The sequence below is a fragment of the Urocampus carinirostris genome, chromosome 19, assembly GCF_059441175.1.
Source record: "Urocampus carinirostris isolate Australia breed hairy pipefish chromosome 19, RoL_Ucar_1.0, whole genome shotgun sequence".
Taxonomy (NCBI): Eukaryota; Metazoa; Chordata; class Actinopteri; order Syngnathiformes; family Syngnathidae; genus Urocampus; species Urocampus carinirostris.
Genome location: NC_142367.1, coordinates 19,421,543 through 19,436,679, shown reverse-complemented (window position 1 = coordinate 19,436,679; position 15,137 = coordinate 19,421,543). Strand labels below are relative to the sequence as shown.

General features: G+C 40.9%; 2 protein-coding genes across 2 annotated transcripts; one reads left to right on the top strand and one right to left on the bottom strand.

The window, feature by feature from the left end:
• The first annotated feature begins 4,069 nt into the window (after positions 1-4,069).
• atp6v0cb (ATPase H+ transporting V0 subunit cb) lies at positions 4,070-10,431 on the top strand. The gene is made up of 3 exons (XM_088323288.1): positions 4,070-4,329; positions 9,184-9,367; positions 9,491-10,431. The coding sequence occupies exons 1-3, from the start codon at positions 4,257-4,259 to the stop codon at positions 9,693-9,695; spliced, it is 462 nt and encodes a 153-aa protein (XP_088179414.1). The 5' UTR covers positions 4,070-4,256; the 3' UTR covers positions 9,696-10,431.
• Positions 10,432-11,025: 594 nt separating this feature from the next.
• nubp2 (nucleotide binding protein 2 (MinD homolog, E. coli)) lies at positions 11,026-14,841 on the bottom strand. Its single transcript, XM_088323287.1, has 7 exons — positions 14,766-14,841; positions 13,419-13,537; positions 11,892-12,090; positions 11,656-11,813; positions 11,471-11,581; positions 11,330-11,399; positions 11,026-11,263 (listed from the first exon to the last, which is right to left on the bottom strand). The coding sequence occupies exons 1-7, from the start codon at positions 14,779-14,781 to the stop codon at positions 11,124-11,126; spliced, it is 813 nt and encodes a 270-aa protein (XP_088179413.1). The 5' UTR covers positions 14,782-14,841; the 3' UTR covers positions 11,026-11,123.
• Positions 14,842-15,137: the final 296 nt, after the last annotated feature.

The window sequence follows — 15,137 nt, the reverse complement described above, 5'->3', positions numbered from 1 at the left end:
GCACTGTGACCTCGTAGTGCCCTTGTGAGGATTTGTCACGTTTCTCCTTTACGGATTCTCCCAAGGCCAGTATAACTACAAATGTTAGATCTTCTGTACATATTTTATTAACAAAATTGTCATTGATTTGGATATATAGAAAGCCCGTGGTGCTCGTAAAATGGCATCACGTGAGATGACGCTTTATCATGGCATTAAGGGGGAGGGGGTGTTTGTCTAGTGCTGACTGGGCTGCAGGGGAGGAAAAAAGAGGCGTGTGCAATCCCTTTCTGATGCACACGCAAGCTATGGACCTCCCCATTCCAGATCAGGAAGAAGAGAGGATTTCTTAGCAGCCCACCCTCACCCTTGTCGCGTCACATTCCCTACCTCTGGTGCCTCCACGTTGCAGCATGTAACATCTCAATGCAAAGCGTAAGCCTGCTGCGCTGGCGGGGACTGGTGAAAATGTCAGGAATTTCAGTTCATGTTTTGTTGGGGAAAAATGTAAATCATCAGTTTATAGATATGCCAAGAAGAATCACCAATATTCTACATGTGGATAAAGACTATACACCTAGTATTGAAACATTGTCTGTATACATGGTTGATTCCCTTATTGTGTTCGGTTGTTTATTCGTACTTTTAAAACTGACGTAAAACAATAGTTTGTCTATGGCGTTTTCCACTATGTGTCATCATTAGGCTAGAATAGGTATTTATGTATATATTTCAGATTTGTAGCTATAGAAATATACTTATATATTTTCCTATTTTATGATTTATTATTTTTTTATTATTTCGTGGTTGCCATTCAAGCAATTTTTTTTATAATATATATATATATATATATATATATATATATATATATATATATATATATATATATACACATATAATTTAAAGAGGGGCAGTACGGCAGCGCGGTGGTTAGCGCGTGTGCGGCACAGTTCAGCAACCAACTTTCCAGTGCGGAGTATGCATGTTCTCCCCGTGCTTGCATGGGTTTCCTCCGGGCACTCCGGTTTCCTCCCACATTCCAAAAACATGCATGTCAGGTTGATTGGTTGGTCCAAATTGTCCCTAGGTGTGAATGAGCGAGCGAGTTGTCTGTCCCTGTGTGCCCTCCGACTGGCTGGCAACCAGTTCAGGGTGACCCCTGCCCACTGCCCGATGATGGCTGGATGGGCTCCAGCACCCCCACGACCCTACTGAGGATAAGCGGTGCAGATAATGGATGGATATTTAGAGAGAAGAAGAGAGAGAGAGAGTTAGAGAGAGAGAGAAAGCGAGAGAAATACAGCTACAGTTGCTTTTTTAGTGATGCCTGTCTATGGCAACATCAAGTGGACATACTTAAAACTGCATCTCTTTTTTCTCTTGTGCTTTTCTCAGGGTTGCATCGCAGGCCAGTTTAAAACCCTGACAGGCCTGACTCAGGCCGGTTTAAAAATCCTGACAAGGCCACCCGTCTTGCTGAGTGGTTAGCGTGTCCACGGCACAGTAATGAGTTCATGGGATCAAATTTAGTTACCAACCTTCCTGTGCGGAGTTTGCATGTACTCCCCATGCTTGCGTGGTTTTCCTCTGGGCACTCCTGTTTCCTCCCACATTTCAAAAACATGCATGTCAGGTTAATTGGCCGGTTCAAATTGTTCCTAGGTGTGATCGAGCAAGTAATTTGTCTGTCTCTGTGTACCCTGCAACTGGCTGGCAACCAGCTGGGATGGGCTCCAGCATCCCCGCGACCCTACTGAGGATAAGCGTTGCAGATAATGGATGGATGGAATCCCAACTAATTTAGAAAACCGTTTTTTTTTCCGCCTGGCTCACTAAAGAGAGCCGGCTTTTTCGGGTCCGTATCGGCTCCTCAGGTTGTTTTTGTTGCTTTTATCAATTAATATGCAATATTAAGCACAGAATGACTTAAAGGGGGGGGGATAAAGAAAGACCAAAATAGAAAAAAGAAACAAAATAAATAATACAATAACAAAATGAACAAGAGAGATAAAAGAAGAATAAAGAATAAACTTCATCCATCCATTCATTATCTGCACCGCTTATCCTCAGTAGGGACGCGGGGTTGCTGGAGCCCATACCAGCCATCTTCGGGCAGTGGGTAGGGGACACCCTGAACTGGTTGAAATAAACTCTATATTTTTATACAAACACATTAAACAGCCTTTATTTGCCTTCTCTTTTGGCAAAATAGTAAATACTGTATTCGTAATCGCTATCTAGCTATATTGTAGTCGCTAGTTTGAATGGCGAAATGATCCAAAAAGACATGAAAAATATTATTCAAAGTGACGCACCGCTTTTGACCGTCAGTAACGATGATGGCCTTGTAATATAAAAAAAAATAATGAGTTATATTACCCCGTTACTGAAAAAATATAATGTAACGGCGTTGTCTATAATGGCTTTATTCCCAACTCTGCTTAATAAGGGGAATTTCGTCATTAAAATGGGAGCAATTGTCTGAGGTTGAAAGTGTACTCTGGTGTTCTGACTTCCTAGGAGGGCTGCCTGGTGCCCGCGGGCACCATTTTGGTGACCCCTGCAATATATAATCTAAAACAGCAGCTGCAGGTGTCCTTTTACAAAACCACAGTTGAGAGCATTCTAACATACTGCATTACGGTGTGGTATGCTGGGTGCACAGCAGCAGACAGGAAAACGCTCCAGAGGGTCATCAAAACAGCCCAGAAAATCGTCGGTTGCTCTCTGCCCAGTCTGGAGGACATTGCCTGCTCTTGCTACCTCAGCAGAGCAGAAAACATCATCAAGGACTTTTCTACAGGTCACACAAAACCAAAACAAACAGACTCAGAGACAGTTTCTTCACCAGAGCCATTACCACCCTAAACACACACCGCACAAAAAACTGAAAACTCCCACTACCTCATACGAACGTAAAATGGTACTCATGCCTATGTTTCTTGCACAGTGTTTACGGCTCACCTTGCACAATGTTGTCTATTTTTTGCATTATATTGACTATTTTTGCACCAAATGTATATTGCACAACCCTTACGATACCAAACTGTATTACAATACCAACTGTATGCAACATCCTACATGCCGACATTTCTTTGTGTAAATATTGTGTAAATTATAACAATAACCTTATCCTCCTTGTTTTTATAACCGTATCTTCTCTGTTCCTTTATCTTCTTGTTTTCTTTTTTCCTCACTGTGAATATGTGAAACTGGAGTACCATGCCCAATTTCGTTGTCACAATATGTTAACCCGGCAGCACGGTGACGCAGTGGTTAGCGCAAGTGCGGCACAGTTCATGTCATAGGAACCTCCTGTTTGGGTTCAAATCCAGCTCCAGACTTCCTGTGCGAAGTTTGTATGTTTGTATGTTCTCCCTATGCTTGCGTGGGTTTCCTCCCACATTCCAAAAACATGCATTTCAGGTGAATTGGCCGGTCCAAATTGTCCCTAGGTGTGAATGAGCGAGTGGGTTGTCTGTCCCCATGTGCCCTGCGATTGGCTGGCAACCAGTTCTGGGTGTCCCCTGCCCACTGCCCGATGATTGCAAGGATGGGCTCCAGCACCCCCGCGACCCTACTGAGGATAAGAGGTGCAGATAATGAGATGAGAATATGTTAACCCATTTTGTAACAATGACAATAAAGGTATATTCTATTCTATTTTATAAATGACTGATGCCATCAAGCCTGCATTACAGAGCTGCTTGTTCAGCCTACTCCACTCGGTGAATATTTGTTTACATTATTTTTAAAGTCTACAAATGCAAATTAGTTCGAAAAAAATATGTTCATGGGATCCCCAATTAAAATATAAAAATCATTGAAACCTGCCCCTGAACCGTCATCGCACATATCAAGGAAGCCCGCAGCGGACTGTACCAAATTGACTCTGACTTAGGGGTGACCTTCAAAGAACCACTAACGTAAATTGTGATTTAAATCAGAGAAACAAAAACAGTGCCAGTAGATGTAATTTTTATTTACGATTTTAAATCTTTTCATAAGGATGTGCGTTGTGAAAAAATGTTTGTTTTGATGAAACAGTGGCGTTTATGGATTCATCTTGGTCAGGTGATAGTTTCCGCTTCGCCATTTTGTGCTTCTGCGCCGGGTATTTATCTCAAGAGTCGTGACTGGATCGCTAGTTTAGCTAGACGCTTCTTCCCTCCTCCAGATCAAATTCGCAGGCCTTCACCGGGGCTTCCCTTTTTTCGCTCGTTACCCTCCCCGTTTTCTGCTTCTATTCGTATTTTTTTGATACCTGGTGTGGAACAATGTCTGCCGAAAGCCCAGAATACTCCCCGTTCTTTGCAGTGATGGGCGCCTCCGCTGCAATGGTCTTTAGTGGTAACTATCACTCAGGCTTCCATTTTATTTCATTATAATATTTGTAATAATGTTTTTTGTAAACAAAATGGCGACCCTCCGTGTTTTTAATGTCATTTCGAGCGCGGTCGTTTGAATGGCAACCACGAAATACATTTTTGGTCGCTTCATTGATCTTATAGCTCTATTTTCATTCTCTTTCTGTCATTTCGAAATGATGTTATCACTGAATTGTACGACGGGCGTTTAAGCTAACGGTTGCTAAAGCTAACAGATGACGTCCACCTAAGTTGACATCACGTTCAAGAGATTGACATTTTCTTTTCTAGATTACATACCCTTGCTCAAAGTTGTTAGAAATACACTCTAATCAACACGTTTTGATCTCTTAAACGGGCTCACGCATTTCCCACACTGATTACAAATTCCACATGGAACGTCTTTCTAAACAGATGCAGTCTATAACATAAGATAAGGCTGTATTTTTATTATCACACATAGTAATCTGTTAAGGAAGCTGCAATGGCTGAACATATTTAAAGGTTGGTCATCAATAAAGTGTACTGTATACAGTTTGAAGTAGTCATCACTCATCTGTGACTTAACCATATTGCCCCCTGCATGTAAATGATTCTCGTTTCTGCAGCTGATCTGCAACTAAGACATTTTCAAAGATAAAACGTGAACTGCCAAGTATGTAACGTAGATCAGTTTATGGTGTTCCCTTTTCTTGTCCAAATTCTAAGGCTTACTTAGATGGGTTACTTCCTCATTGCTCAAAGAAATGACACCAGGTCACATGACAATCACATGATGGTTCTTCTGACCAGCTCCCGCCAGCTGACTTGGTCTTGTGAAATCTTGGCATACCTAGAAACTGTTGCTCAGATTAAAGAAATGTGATTTAGTAATGGCATGCGTACATGTTAGGATAATTGTATATTTACAGGAATTTTAGTCTGGTTATGGCTGGATTCTCTGGAAATTGAAGTCTTCATTTTCATACAAGATTATGCCTACATTATACAAGATATTATTTCATCTTAGCTCCAGTGGCATCGACAAAAAATGTGTGTTCTCTGAATTAAATATTTGGTTTTGCTGTAATAAGTCATTTTCCCACAGTAGGTAATGGGAGTACTTTACTCATCAGTTTTCGGAGGTCACTCATGGACTTTCGCTGGCACTCATAGACATTTATAGTTGGTTAAATGCCAATCCAGCTCTTCCTGATTGATGCAGAAATAGAAGTGTCATAAAGGCTCAACGCAATCTATTTAGTGTTTATGAAATCATGAATAAATATTATCCTGCACAAACAACCAGGTTCACGTCCAGCCAATACTAGTACTACAAGTTACTATACTAGTATAAGCGTAAGCACTTCACTGATGTGAAATATGCAGTTAGTTCTTCATACAGGACAGGTTTTTAAATGCAGTGTTTCTGCATGTAGCATTAGGCCCATAGCTCTTTTCTTGTGGTGTGAGGCTCAAGCGTGACTCATACTGTAAATGTTGCACCCTCATCTTTACAGAGCATGCCCGCCGTTACATAAAAATTAGATGATTTATTTTTTACTACTGGCCCTAATACTGCACCGGTGTTCGCTTTTCCATCTCGCCTGCTGAATCGTTTACTCTGATATGCCTGAGCAGTTTTGTAAGCTCGGGGCATCTCTTATGTCTTGTGACGTCAGATAGAGGCTTCCTGTTAAAAGAAGGAAAAAAAATCATTTGCAAGGAGGAAAAATGTAAAAGCTCTTTGCCTGATTTCAAGAGATTAGGATTACATCTCAGTGTTGTAGGTACACACTGCACCAGCTGTGGGAAATACCACATGTGATGTGTTTCATAGTCTGAATTCAATGCATGTTTTTGAGGACTCTCACGCTAGCACGTCAATTCACTGAGGAGATCAGACTGAGAAATAATGCAGCTGACACTGGGTAATGTTACTGAAAGTAATTTATTACCTTGTTAGGTAATAATTGGTAGCTCTGCAGTGCGGGGCCTTTTCTGATGATTATCTATTGTTTAATTAGGTTTCTCGTTATTTAACGAGATCTACAGAGAAGCATTTGGCGTTACTTTGAAGGTTTTAACCACACCACATTTTCCGTAAGTGGTCGACCACTGCGGGTAGAGTTGAGTGATTGCCTCACCTCAAAACCCTTTTCTCAGAAAGCCTCAGGCTGAGTTTGACACGTGCCATCCACATTAGCTCAAAACACCTAGCCCCAAGAAACAATTTAATGGAGAGCATCTCCAAGATGTCTCTCGGGGCGTTTCAGATGCCAATACAAGGTTTACATCTTGTCTCCTTAAGAAGTCAAACAAGCAGTACTGCTGTACTTATTAATGGAGACATGTGCTTAACTGACATAGATGTAAATGTAGGTTGCGTTCTTACAACTGCCACTGTAAGTCCGCACATTTTTAAAGAATATTAACCCCTTAATGTTCCGCTTGTCCGCCTTGGGACTGATTAGAAGCAAATGCGTGTTTGTACGATGTCATCAGTCACTGAAATACATCATCGGTAAGCTTAAACTCTTGGGATTCAAGATATGACCATTTGAAAATGTACCCATCACAGAAACATCACAATCAGTGTGAAACAAGATACCCAAAAACCATAAAGCCGGTGTAGCTCACCAAAGACTTTGACTTGCAACCATCACATTCGATGATTGTAAGCAACCATAGCCTCCTGACATCCATGAGAGTTTAGTGAATCTAACAGTGTGAAATATTTACTCCTAAACACATGATAATGCTGGTATGTAAAAAAAAAATCAGCCAAAAAGCATCACTGTATCGATGGACGTTACCTGTTGCTAGCCGTCTATTTAGCCCTATAGTTCCCCGTTTACAAATAGACAGGCAAGTAAAATTATTTTCTACAGCCCTTGCACAAACTAACTTGTGATTCGACATATTTTTCAGCCAATTGCAGGCTTGGTTCTACGGTCTACAACCTACAATACCCTATAAGAGTCTGTAAATGCTAAAGAGAACCCGCCTCCGAATAACTTTAGCCAATGGTTAACCGATACAAATGAGGATTGACACATTAGTTAGCCAATTAATTTTGGGAATAAATCGATATGAAGATATCCCTATTCAAATTAAACCCAAAAATAAGTGTGCAAAATGCCACTAGTGATTAATTTTTACGCACAATCATTGATTGACTTGTGGAAAGGTTTACAACTTACATAATGTTTAAGAAATTGGCGGAAATAAAATAAAAAATTGAAAAGATTTGAGTGTTGAAAATTGGTCGTGTCCAAATGGCCACTTTTGGAAAGGCCTAGACCTACCCTTGGAAAAATGTTTAAAATACAATGTTTAGTTTTTTAGATTGTGATCAAATTTGACATGGTACAAGGTAAGGCTTGGAACTATTGTCTCGACGATTTTCCAGCTAAGATGCCCATGCTACACTCATCTGCAGACTTTTAATTGCAATATATATATATATATATATATATATATATCAGTCGAGAATAAAAGCCTATTTCTACGTTTTCTTACTCGGATTACTCCATGTTAGTAGCAATTGCAGTGATTATTTCAGTTTGGGATAAAAGTTCAGAGTCTTACCTTTCAAAAGAGACCAAAACTGTCCATATTCTCAAATGTTCAAGACCAGCATTCATTTTACTCTGCGTACGTCTTTGATTTGGATTTTAGCCTAATTTTACAGGAACGTTAAGGGGTTTGTATATATAATATATATATACAAATATTTTAATCTTTTGACACGTTTTTATCTTTTTACGTATCATACTTTCAAGACCATAAGGCGCAGGGTGCGCCCTGTCTGTGATGTATAGTGGCCGACGTAGACCAGCTCAGTGGCTTAAGGGTTGGGTGCCCGCCTTGAGAGTTGTAGGTCATAGGTTCGAGCTTTGGCCATGACACAGACTTGCAACAATTTTTTAGGGGGAAATCCAATGTTTTTGTAAAATTGTCTACATTTCCAACTAAATGTGACTTATGCAATCTGACTGACTTGTAGACATGTCCTGTGTCCCGCTTGTGTAGAAGAGTACAGGTGATGTCACGTGCAAATTGCAGAAGTACTCATGGATGCTAACGCCATAGCATATCTTGCAGTTTGAAAGTTATTGTCATCGTTTTGGTGCTTTTCTTTAATGAATTGGTAGCATCTTTCCTTTAGGACCAGAAAATCCAAGCGGATTATGATGAAAAGAATGTATTGTCGACGCTTGGGCTAACATGTCTCTCAGGAGTGTTGTTCGAGCTTTCATAAAAGCGGCATCATTCCTGGGGAGGGCATGGAAAGTGACTGCGCATTATAACACGGTGCACCCTATGGTCGTGAAAATATAGTAACCTTACTTTTTCACTGAAAGGACAAGTTATCCAATGTTGTACTATTGTATGACAATAAATGCCATCCTATTCTAATGTTAAGCTGCCGTGCAGAATGAAGCCTCACCTGCCAACCATAATATTTACGTGTTACATCTTTTGAAAGCAACCAGTTGACCTCTTCATGCATGCCTGTGTTTATTTTCAGCCACAGTGGCTTAATAAGCAAGAATGTCAAATGTGTTTGTTTTTCATCTTTAAAAAAAGCAAATACAAGTCAAGAGTTGTATTTTAATGCTCATCTAATCCATTTTATAGACTGCACAAATGACACTATTAAGAGAACACAACCTAAAGCGATGAGCGTAGAGATGAAATAATTTTACGCTATTTGAATGAAGGCAAAATTTCCCTGAGATGGATGGATTTTGTGAGGAACCAAAACAAACTTTTCACATCCGTCTTCAATGACGTGTGATGTCTAGTCTGCAAAATCTCAACCGTTTTCCTTTTTTGTCCTTTTGCACGGCAGCCTTGGGAGCGGCCTATGGCACAGCCAAGAGCGGCACTGGCATCGCTGCCATGTCTGTCATGAGGCCTGAGCTCATCATGAAGTCCATCATCCCTGTGGTTATGGCGGGTATCATTGCCATCTACGGCCTGGTTGTAGCGGTGCTGATCGCCAACAGCATCACAGAACGGCTCACCCTCTTCAAGTGAGTTTCATTTGTTATATTGTGTATAATTTGTGTAGGCTATTTGCTATAAAGACAGAGTCTGGACCTTCATTCTACACTGCCATTTCCTCATGAGCTAACAGGTCAACTTTTGTGTCTAAGGAGCTTCCTCCACCTGGGGGCGGGCCTCAGCGTGGGCCTGAGCGGTCTGGCGGCCGGATTCGCCATCGGAATAGTGGGCGACGCCGGCGTGAGGGGCACAGCTCAGCAGCCGCGGCTTTTCGTTGGCATGATCCTCATCTTGATTTTTGCAGAGGTCTTGGGGCTCTACGGGCTCATTGTCGCTCTTATCCTCTCCACGAAATGAACGACGTTTCCGCGCAGCGCATCCCCACTACAAAAGCTGTCCGACATGTCGCTGCTGGAGCAGTGTAAATCGTATGTGAGTGTGATTGCGTGTTGAGAGGAGGGAGGGTGTGTTTGTTAAATCTCCCAACACAAAGTGGAAGAGAAGATATATCCCAAAAATGAAAAAAATGGAAACGACTCCATGATACAGTCTTGTCTCAACAATGTGTACAAATTTGATAGTCAACTTGTAAATGCGCAACGTAGTAATTTGTCTGTCTTGTGTGTGGGTGTGTTTGAAATATAGTATGAAGATTCCTCCTGTTCCCCTCATTTGGGGCCTGGAGTTGACCAAAGGGCCACACAGCTTTCTTTTTTTCCCTGTGGGATTGCATTCATCTTCGATTGATTACTAAAATTGACATATTTTTCCTTTCCACTGATTTTATTTATGGAAATGTATCAATTAAACTGTTGATATGCATCAAGTCCAACTTCCATGGATATATATTTACAAACCTAGACTTCTCTAGATTGGTTTGATGCACTGTGGGTTAATTGTGCTAAATGGTTGGGATTCCTCTGGTTGTAATTGTCGGTTTTGTTTACGATAGGCCCGCAGTGGTTACTGTTGGGGCTGCGAGTCTTGGTGTGTAGTTGTACTCGAATCATGACTGCAAAATATTCTCAGTGTTCCTCCTGTAGTACTGCTGTTTGCATTAAACGTGTGTGTGTGCGCCCCGTCTCCAAAAACACTCCCGTCTACTTTTGTTCCACCCAAATGTTCCTCACAGTTCAAGCTGTTTGAATCTTTGTCTGGATTTTTTTGTGTCGTTACCATTTGATAACAAAAATAGATTCAGGATATATTTTCGGAGACATGGACACATTTTGTTGTTAGAATGAAGCCACTTAGAACCAGAGGGGACTATACAGTAGCTGTTTTTTGTTATTTTTGTATTGTAGTAACTTAAGTTTCTTCTTTTCAGGGATGCTTTTCGCGAGTGGCCTCAGTCAGCCCAAGTGTTCTCTAATTCAATTGATTTTTAATAAGAAATGTTCTCCAATAATGCACTTAGCTAGAAATAAGTATGAAAATCAACAAGTTATCCCACACCATTTCTTCTATTTTTTTTGCCTAAAATACATTTCCTATTTACAGAGGAGTCAACCATATCCTGTATTGCCACCATTAGCCTAATGTGTTGATTTAAATTTTTCCATGAGCAAATTAAAGTACTACAATTTAGCAGTAGCAATCATTTAATCGCCCATAAAAGATCTAGTTGTACTCTCTTGAAATATAAAGGCTATCATGTGTCGTATTCAGTTACAACTGCAGTTAAAAAAAAGATTTCAGTCACATATTATATTCTTGTTTGAACTCCGAAGGGTACAGAGATACATACAATATATCTTTCAAATTAATCTTTTGACATTTCTCTTGTCAAGAATTCTGCACGACCTCAATGAGAGTCTTAGTAATGGCGCTAATGGCACTGAAGGTGGCGCTGTTGGGGAATGACTTGAGAAAATCTTTGCCTTGCTCCAGGCTTGCAGACAACTGAGGATCCAAGGGCACAGAACCTGATTTGGAGACATCCATCCCGTGTTATAACACTAAACTTAAAAATTGGTTTAAATCAAACTTACCGAGGAAGGGTGATCCTGTGAGCTTGGCCAATTCTTCGCCACCTCCTTTAGAAAATATATTGCTGCATTCCTAGAATATTACAACCACAAGATCAAGTCAAAGTAAACCAAAAATTAAAAATCATGTTAGATTACACTCACTGAGCAGTGCGGGCAAACAAAGCCGCTCATGTTTTCAACGATCCCGAGTATGCGCACTCCGGTTTTCTTGCAGAATGTTGCCTCCCTCCTCACATCGCCTGTCGACACTGCCTACAAGGTCACATCATTTTTTAAGTGGAGCCCTCTAAAACATTGAAAAATATAATGAAAAGTCACGTTCATACCTGGGGGGTCGTGACCAAAACAGCCCCATCAACTGCTTTTTGCTTCTTGAGGTTCTCTAATATGGCCAAATGCTCATCAGACGTCCCCGGCGGCGTGTCCACCAGAAGGACGTCCAATTCTCCCCACGCTACGTCCGACACGAACTGACCAATCATCGCTAAGAACACAGAAAAATGAGTTCAAGTACAAAACTACTTGGGAGTAGCCTTCATGAACCCTGCTCGATGTGCGGCACCTGTTTTCTTGGGGCCCCTCCACACCACGGCTTCATCCGGATCGTCCAAGAGGAAGCCGATGGACATGAGGGCCAAGGTTTTTTCCGAGTCCGCGTAGACCGGCACCCAGCCCGAGTCGCACTGATGAACGTCTTGATGGCCCACGTTCAGCATGCGCGGGATGCTCGGACCGCACAGGTCCACGTCCAGGATGCCAACCTAAAAGAAGGTGACGTAAATGCACAGTAAAAGATTAGACATAAAAGAAGGTTCTTAGAAATGGAAAGTTACAATATATTATCACAGAACTTTCATCCAAGCATCATTCCTTTACAGTAGACCCCGACATACGACAGTTCAGAGGTGGGGATTGCTAAGTGAATTTGCAGTAATCAGTTAATGTGTTCCGGACCTCTGATAATCCAGATAAATTGAAATACCAAAATAGTATACAGTAATTACTACCTGTGCAAATAGATGTGCATATGAATTGAAAGACAGCAGATAAAAAATAAAACTAATCCTAAAACTTTAAAAGACGGTTTGCTTTAGTTGCCTCATTGTAAATAATACTTCAGGTGGTCTATTGGTTAGGTCATATTCCTTAGCGGGGGTAATAATGATACTTGTGCCTTTTTCGTATTTGATCACAAACACGAAACTTTGTTTCCATGGTTATGATGTCTTTGCTTCTCTCTTTTGCAAGCCATGGGAGCAATAAATTAAAACAGTATTTTATGACTTGTATAGTGTTTATCAATTACACAATATTCTGAACTGAATGAAAAGAAAGGCGTTGTGGGAGGTAGTTTAGCCAATAGCAAATTTGCATTTTTATGATGCCGTGACACAAGCCAATAGCAGACCACTATTATATAACAATATCAACTAGTACCAGACAAAGATTCCAGAGAGGTAACTCAACATACGCACAATCGTAGCAAACTTTAAACATTATGTGTTTTTAGCCATGTCGGAATAATTTGTTGTGGATATTGTCTAGTGAGGCAGCACGGCGGCGCAGTGGTTAGCGCATGTGCGGCACAGTCCATGTCTTGGGAACCGTGGGTTCAAATCCAGCTCCAGACTTCCTGTGTGGAGTTTGTATGTTCTCCCCGTGCTTGCGTGGGTTTCCTCCGGGCACTCCGGTTTCCTCCCACATTCCCAAAACATACATTTCAGGTGAATTGGCCGGTCCAAATTGTCCCTAGGTGTGAATGAGCGAGCGAGTCAGTTGTCTGTCCCTGTGTGCCCTGCGATTGGCTGGCAACCAGTTCAGGGTGTCCCCTGCCCACTGCCCGATGATTGCTGGGATGGGCTCCAGCACCCCCGCGACCCTACTGAGGATAAGCGGTGTAGCTGATGAGATGAGATTGTCTAGTGAGAAAAAATGCTGTAAAAAATAAAATCCACACTCTAAAGTGAAAATGTCATAAAGGTATGGACACCGAACCCTTTGGCATTCCAAGCAATCGCTTTATCCACAATTTATGAAGCAATAAGAGCACAAAAGATGCGTATTTCTTTGTCCATTGAGTATCACAAACTTTTTTTCCAGAGTGCCTCAAAGCTAGAGCAAGCTCAGTGGTGATGGTGCTTTTGCCCACGCCTCCTTTTCCGGACAGAACCAAGATCACATGGCGCACTTGGGCCAGGCTGCTGCTATCTGCAAAGAAAGGGCACCCGTTTCAACCAGGGCGGGGAAATAACGATACACAATTTTAAAAACTCAACAGGACTACTTTGTCTGCATACCAGTCAATTTATACATTTTACCCATATTTTTTTGATTGTTTCAAATTGTGCACGCCGTGTGGCAATATTTTTCTACTTGTTTTTTGTTAGACTAATCGTCCCGCCCATTTCAGCTCCTATCCGGATCTTCTCGGTCACTGGCAGCAGAAGATCATCGTAGATCGCTAATAATCTTGCCGTTGGTTGGTTGGATCCCTTAACCACTAAAGTCATAGGGGTACCATTTCCTGTGGTATGTATTGGGCAAGTACAGCCTAAATGGTGCCCATTCCTCTCCAGGCCAGCATATATTTCCAAGCGGTCCTTTTGGGTGATAGGCGAATGTGCTAACCACTGCAATATGGAAAAATTCTGCATGATAATATGTATGACTATTTTTAAATCAATATTATTTTTATTAACCAATGAAAAACACTAAATAATGCACACTGCCCCTGTAAAGGCACATCATTAACTTCAAGTATATTTAATTTGATTTGCCGGTTATTATATTTGTTTTGTTTGTGTATATGTATTTTCAGTTCAAATTTCATTGACACACGTCTTACTTAGGAAGTTTAAAGGTGGGGCGAGTAGTTTACACTAGCAGATGTTATTCTGAGATAAGCAACACTAGATTTACTGGCAAAATAACTAAGAAATATGCTGAAATAATTGTTTGTGTTGTTTATTTTGTGTCTAATTCTACATAGCAGTCCTCGATTAATGAGGGGAATTGCAATCAAGAAGGGGAGCGATTGTCTGAGGTTGGCAGGGTTGAGTTTTTCAATAATTTTGTTACTTTTTAACCCTCAAGAAATGGGGGGTGTCAATTGGCGGTTCTGGTCATATTTATTTTGCTACCGACTCAAATTCCCAACAAGAAATAAACAAAAAGTATCCAGAAGGGTAGGGCGACCGGGTGGAAACATCTATTAGGAATGGGCAACACCAGGCTGTACTTGCCCAAGACACACCACAGGAAATAGCGCCCCTTCAACCTTAGTACAGTAGTTAGGGGACCCAGCCATCTTTACCAAAACTATATTATTTGTTATCAAATACTATCCAAATGTATATAAGATTAATGTGGGTGAAATACTCATTATTCTACAGCTATACACGAAAGCAGATCAATTAAACACCCCAAAAAATCTCACCATTATTCTGCTCCATAATTGCGATTAAGTAAACTGCGTTCCAGTACGCATTGGTCGCAGAATACACTTCCTCCAAAAAAAACCCACCTGACTAATCACAGCCAACCAGACGCCGCCTGCAACTAAAGTAGCCAATGGAAAGGCATGTGGCGTTCAAATGCTTTATAAATGCTTGGATTTATAACTAAAACGGTTATATGGGAACATATGTACTGTACTGTACTGTCCTTGATTTAGGTCTTGTTTTGCACTTTAAAGTTGTAACACGTAAATAAAATCAAATAGTTTGATCCTGAATCATTTTCATTAAGCTCTATTTATTATAACGTAGTTGAATTGTATTTTAAATACAACACTATATTCCGAATAGTA

Coding starts and splice junctions, on each gene's coding strand:
- atp6v0cb (XM_088323288.1), top strand. CDS start 4,257: ATGTCTGCCGAAAGCCCAGAATACTCCCCGTTCTTTGCAGTGATGGGC. Junction 4,330..9,183: donor CGCTGCAATGGTCTTTAGTG/GTAACTATCACT, acceptor TTTGCACGGCAG/CCTTGGGAGCGGCCTATGGC. Junction 9,368..9,490: donor GAACGGCTCACCCTCTTCAA/GTGAGTTTCATT, acceptor TTTGTGTCTAAG/GAGCTTCCTCCACCTGGGGG.
- nubp2 (XM_088323287.1), bottom strand. Junction 11,814..11,891: donor GAGGGGCCCCAAGAAAACAG/GTGCCGCACATC, acceptor CTGTGTTCTTAG/CGATGATTGGTCAGTTCGTG. Junction 11,400..11,470: donor TTGTTTGCCCGCACTGCTCA/GTGAGTGTAATC, acceptor GTAATATTCTAG/GAATGCAGCAATATATTTTC.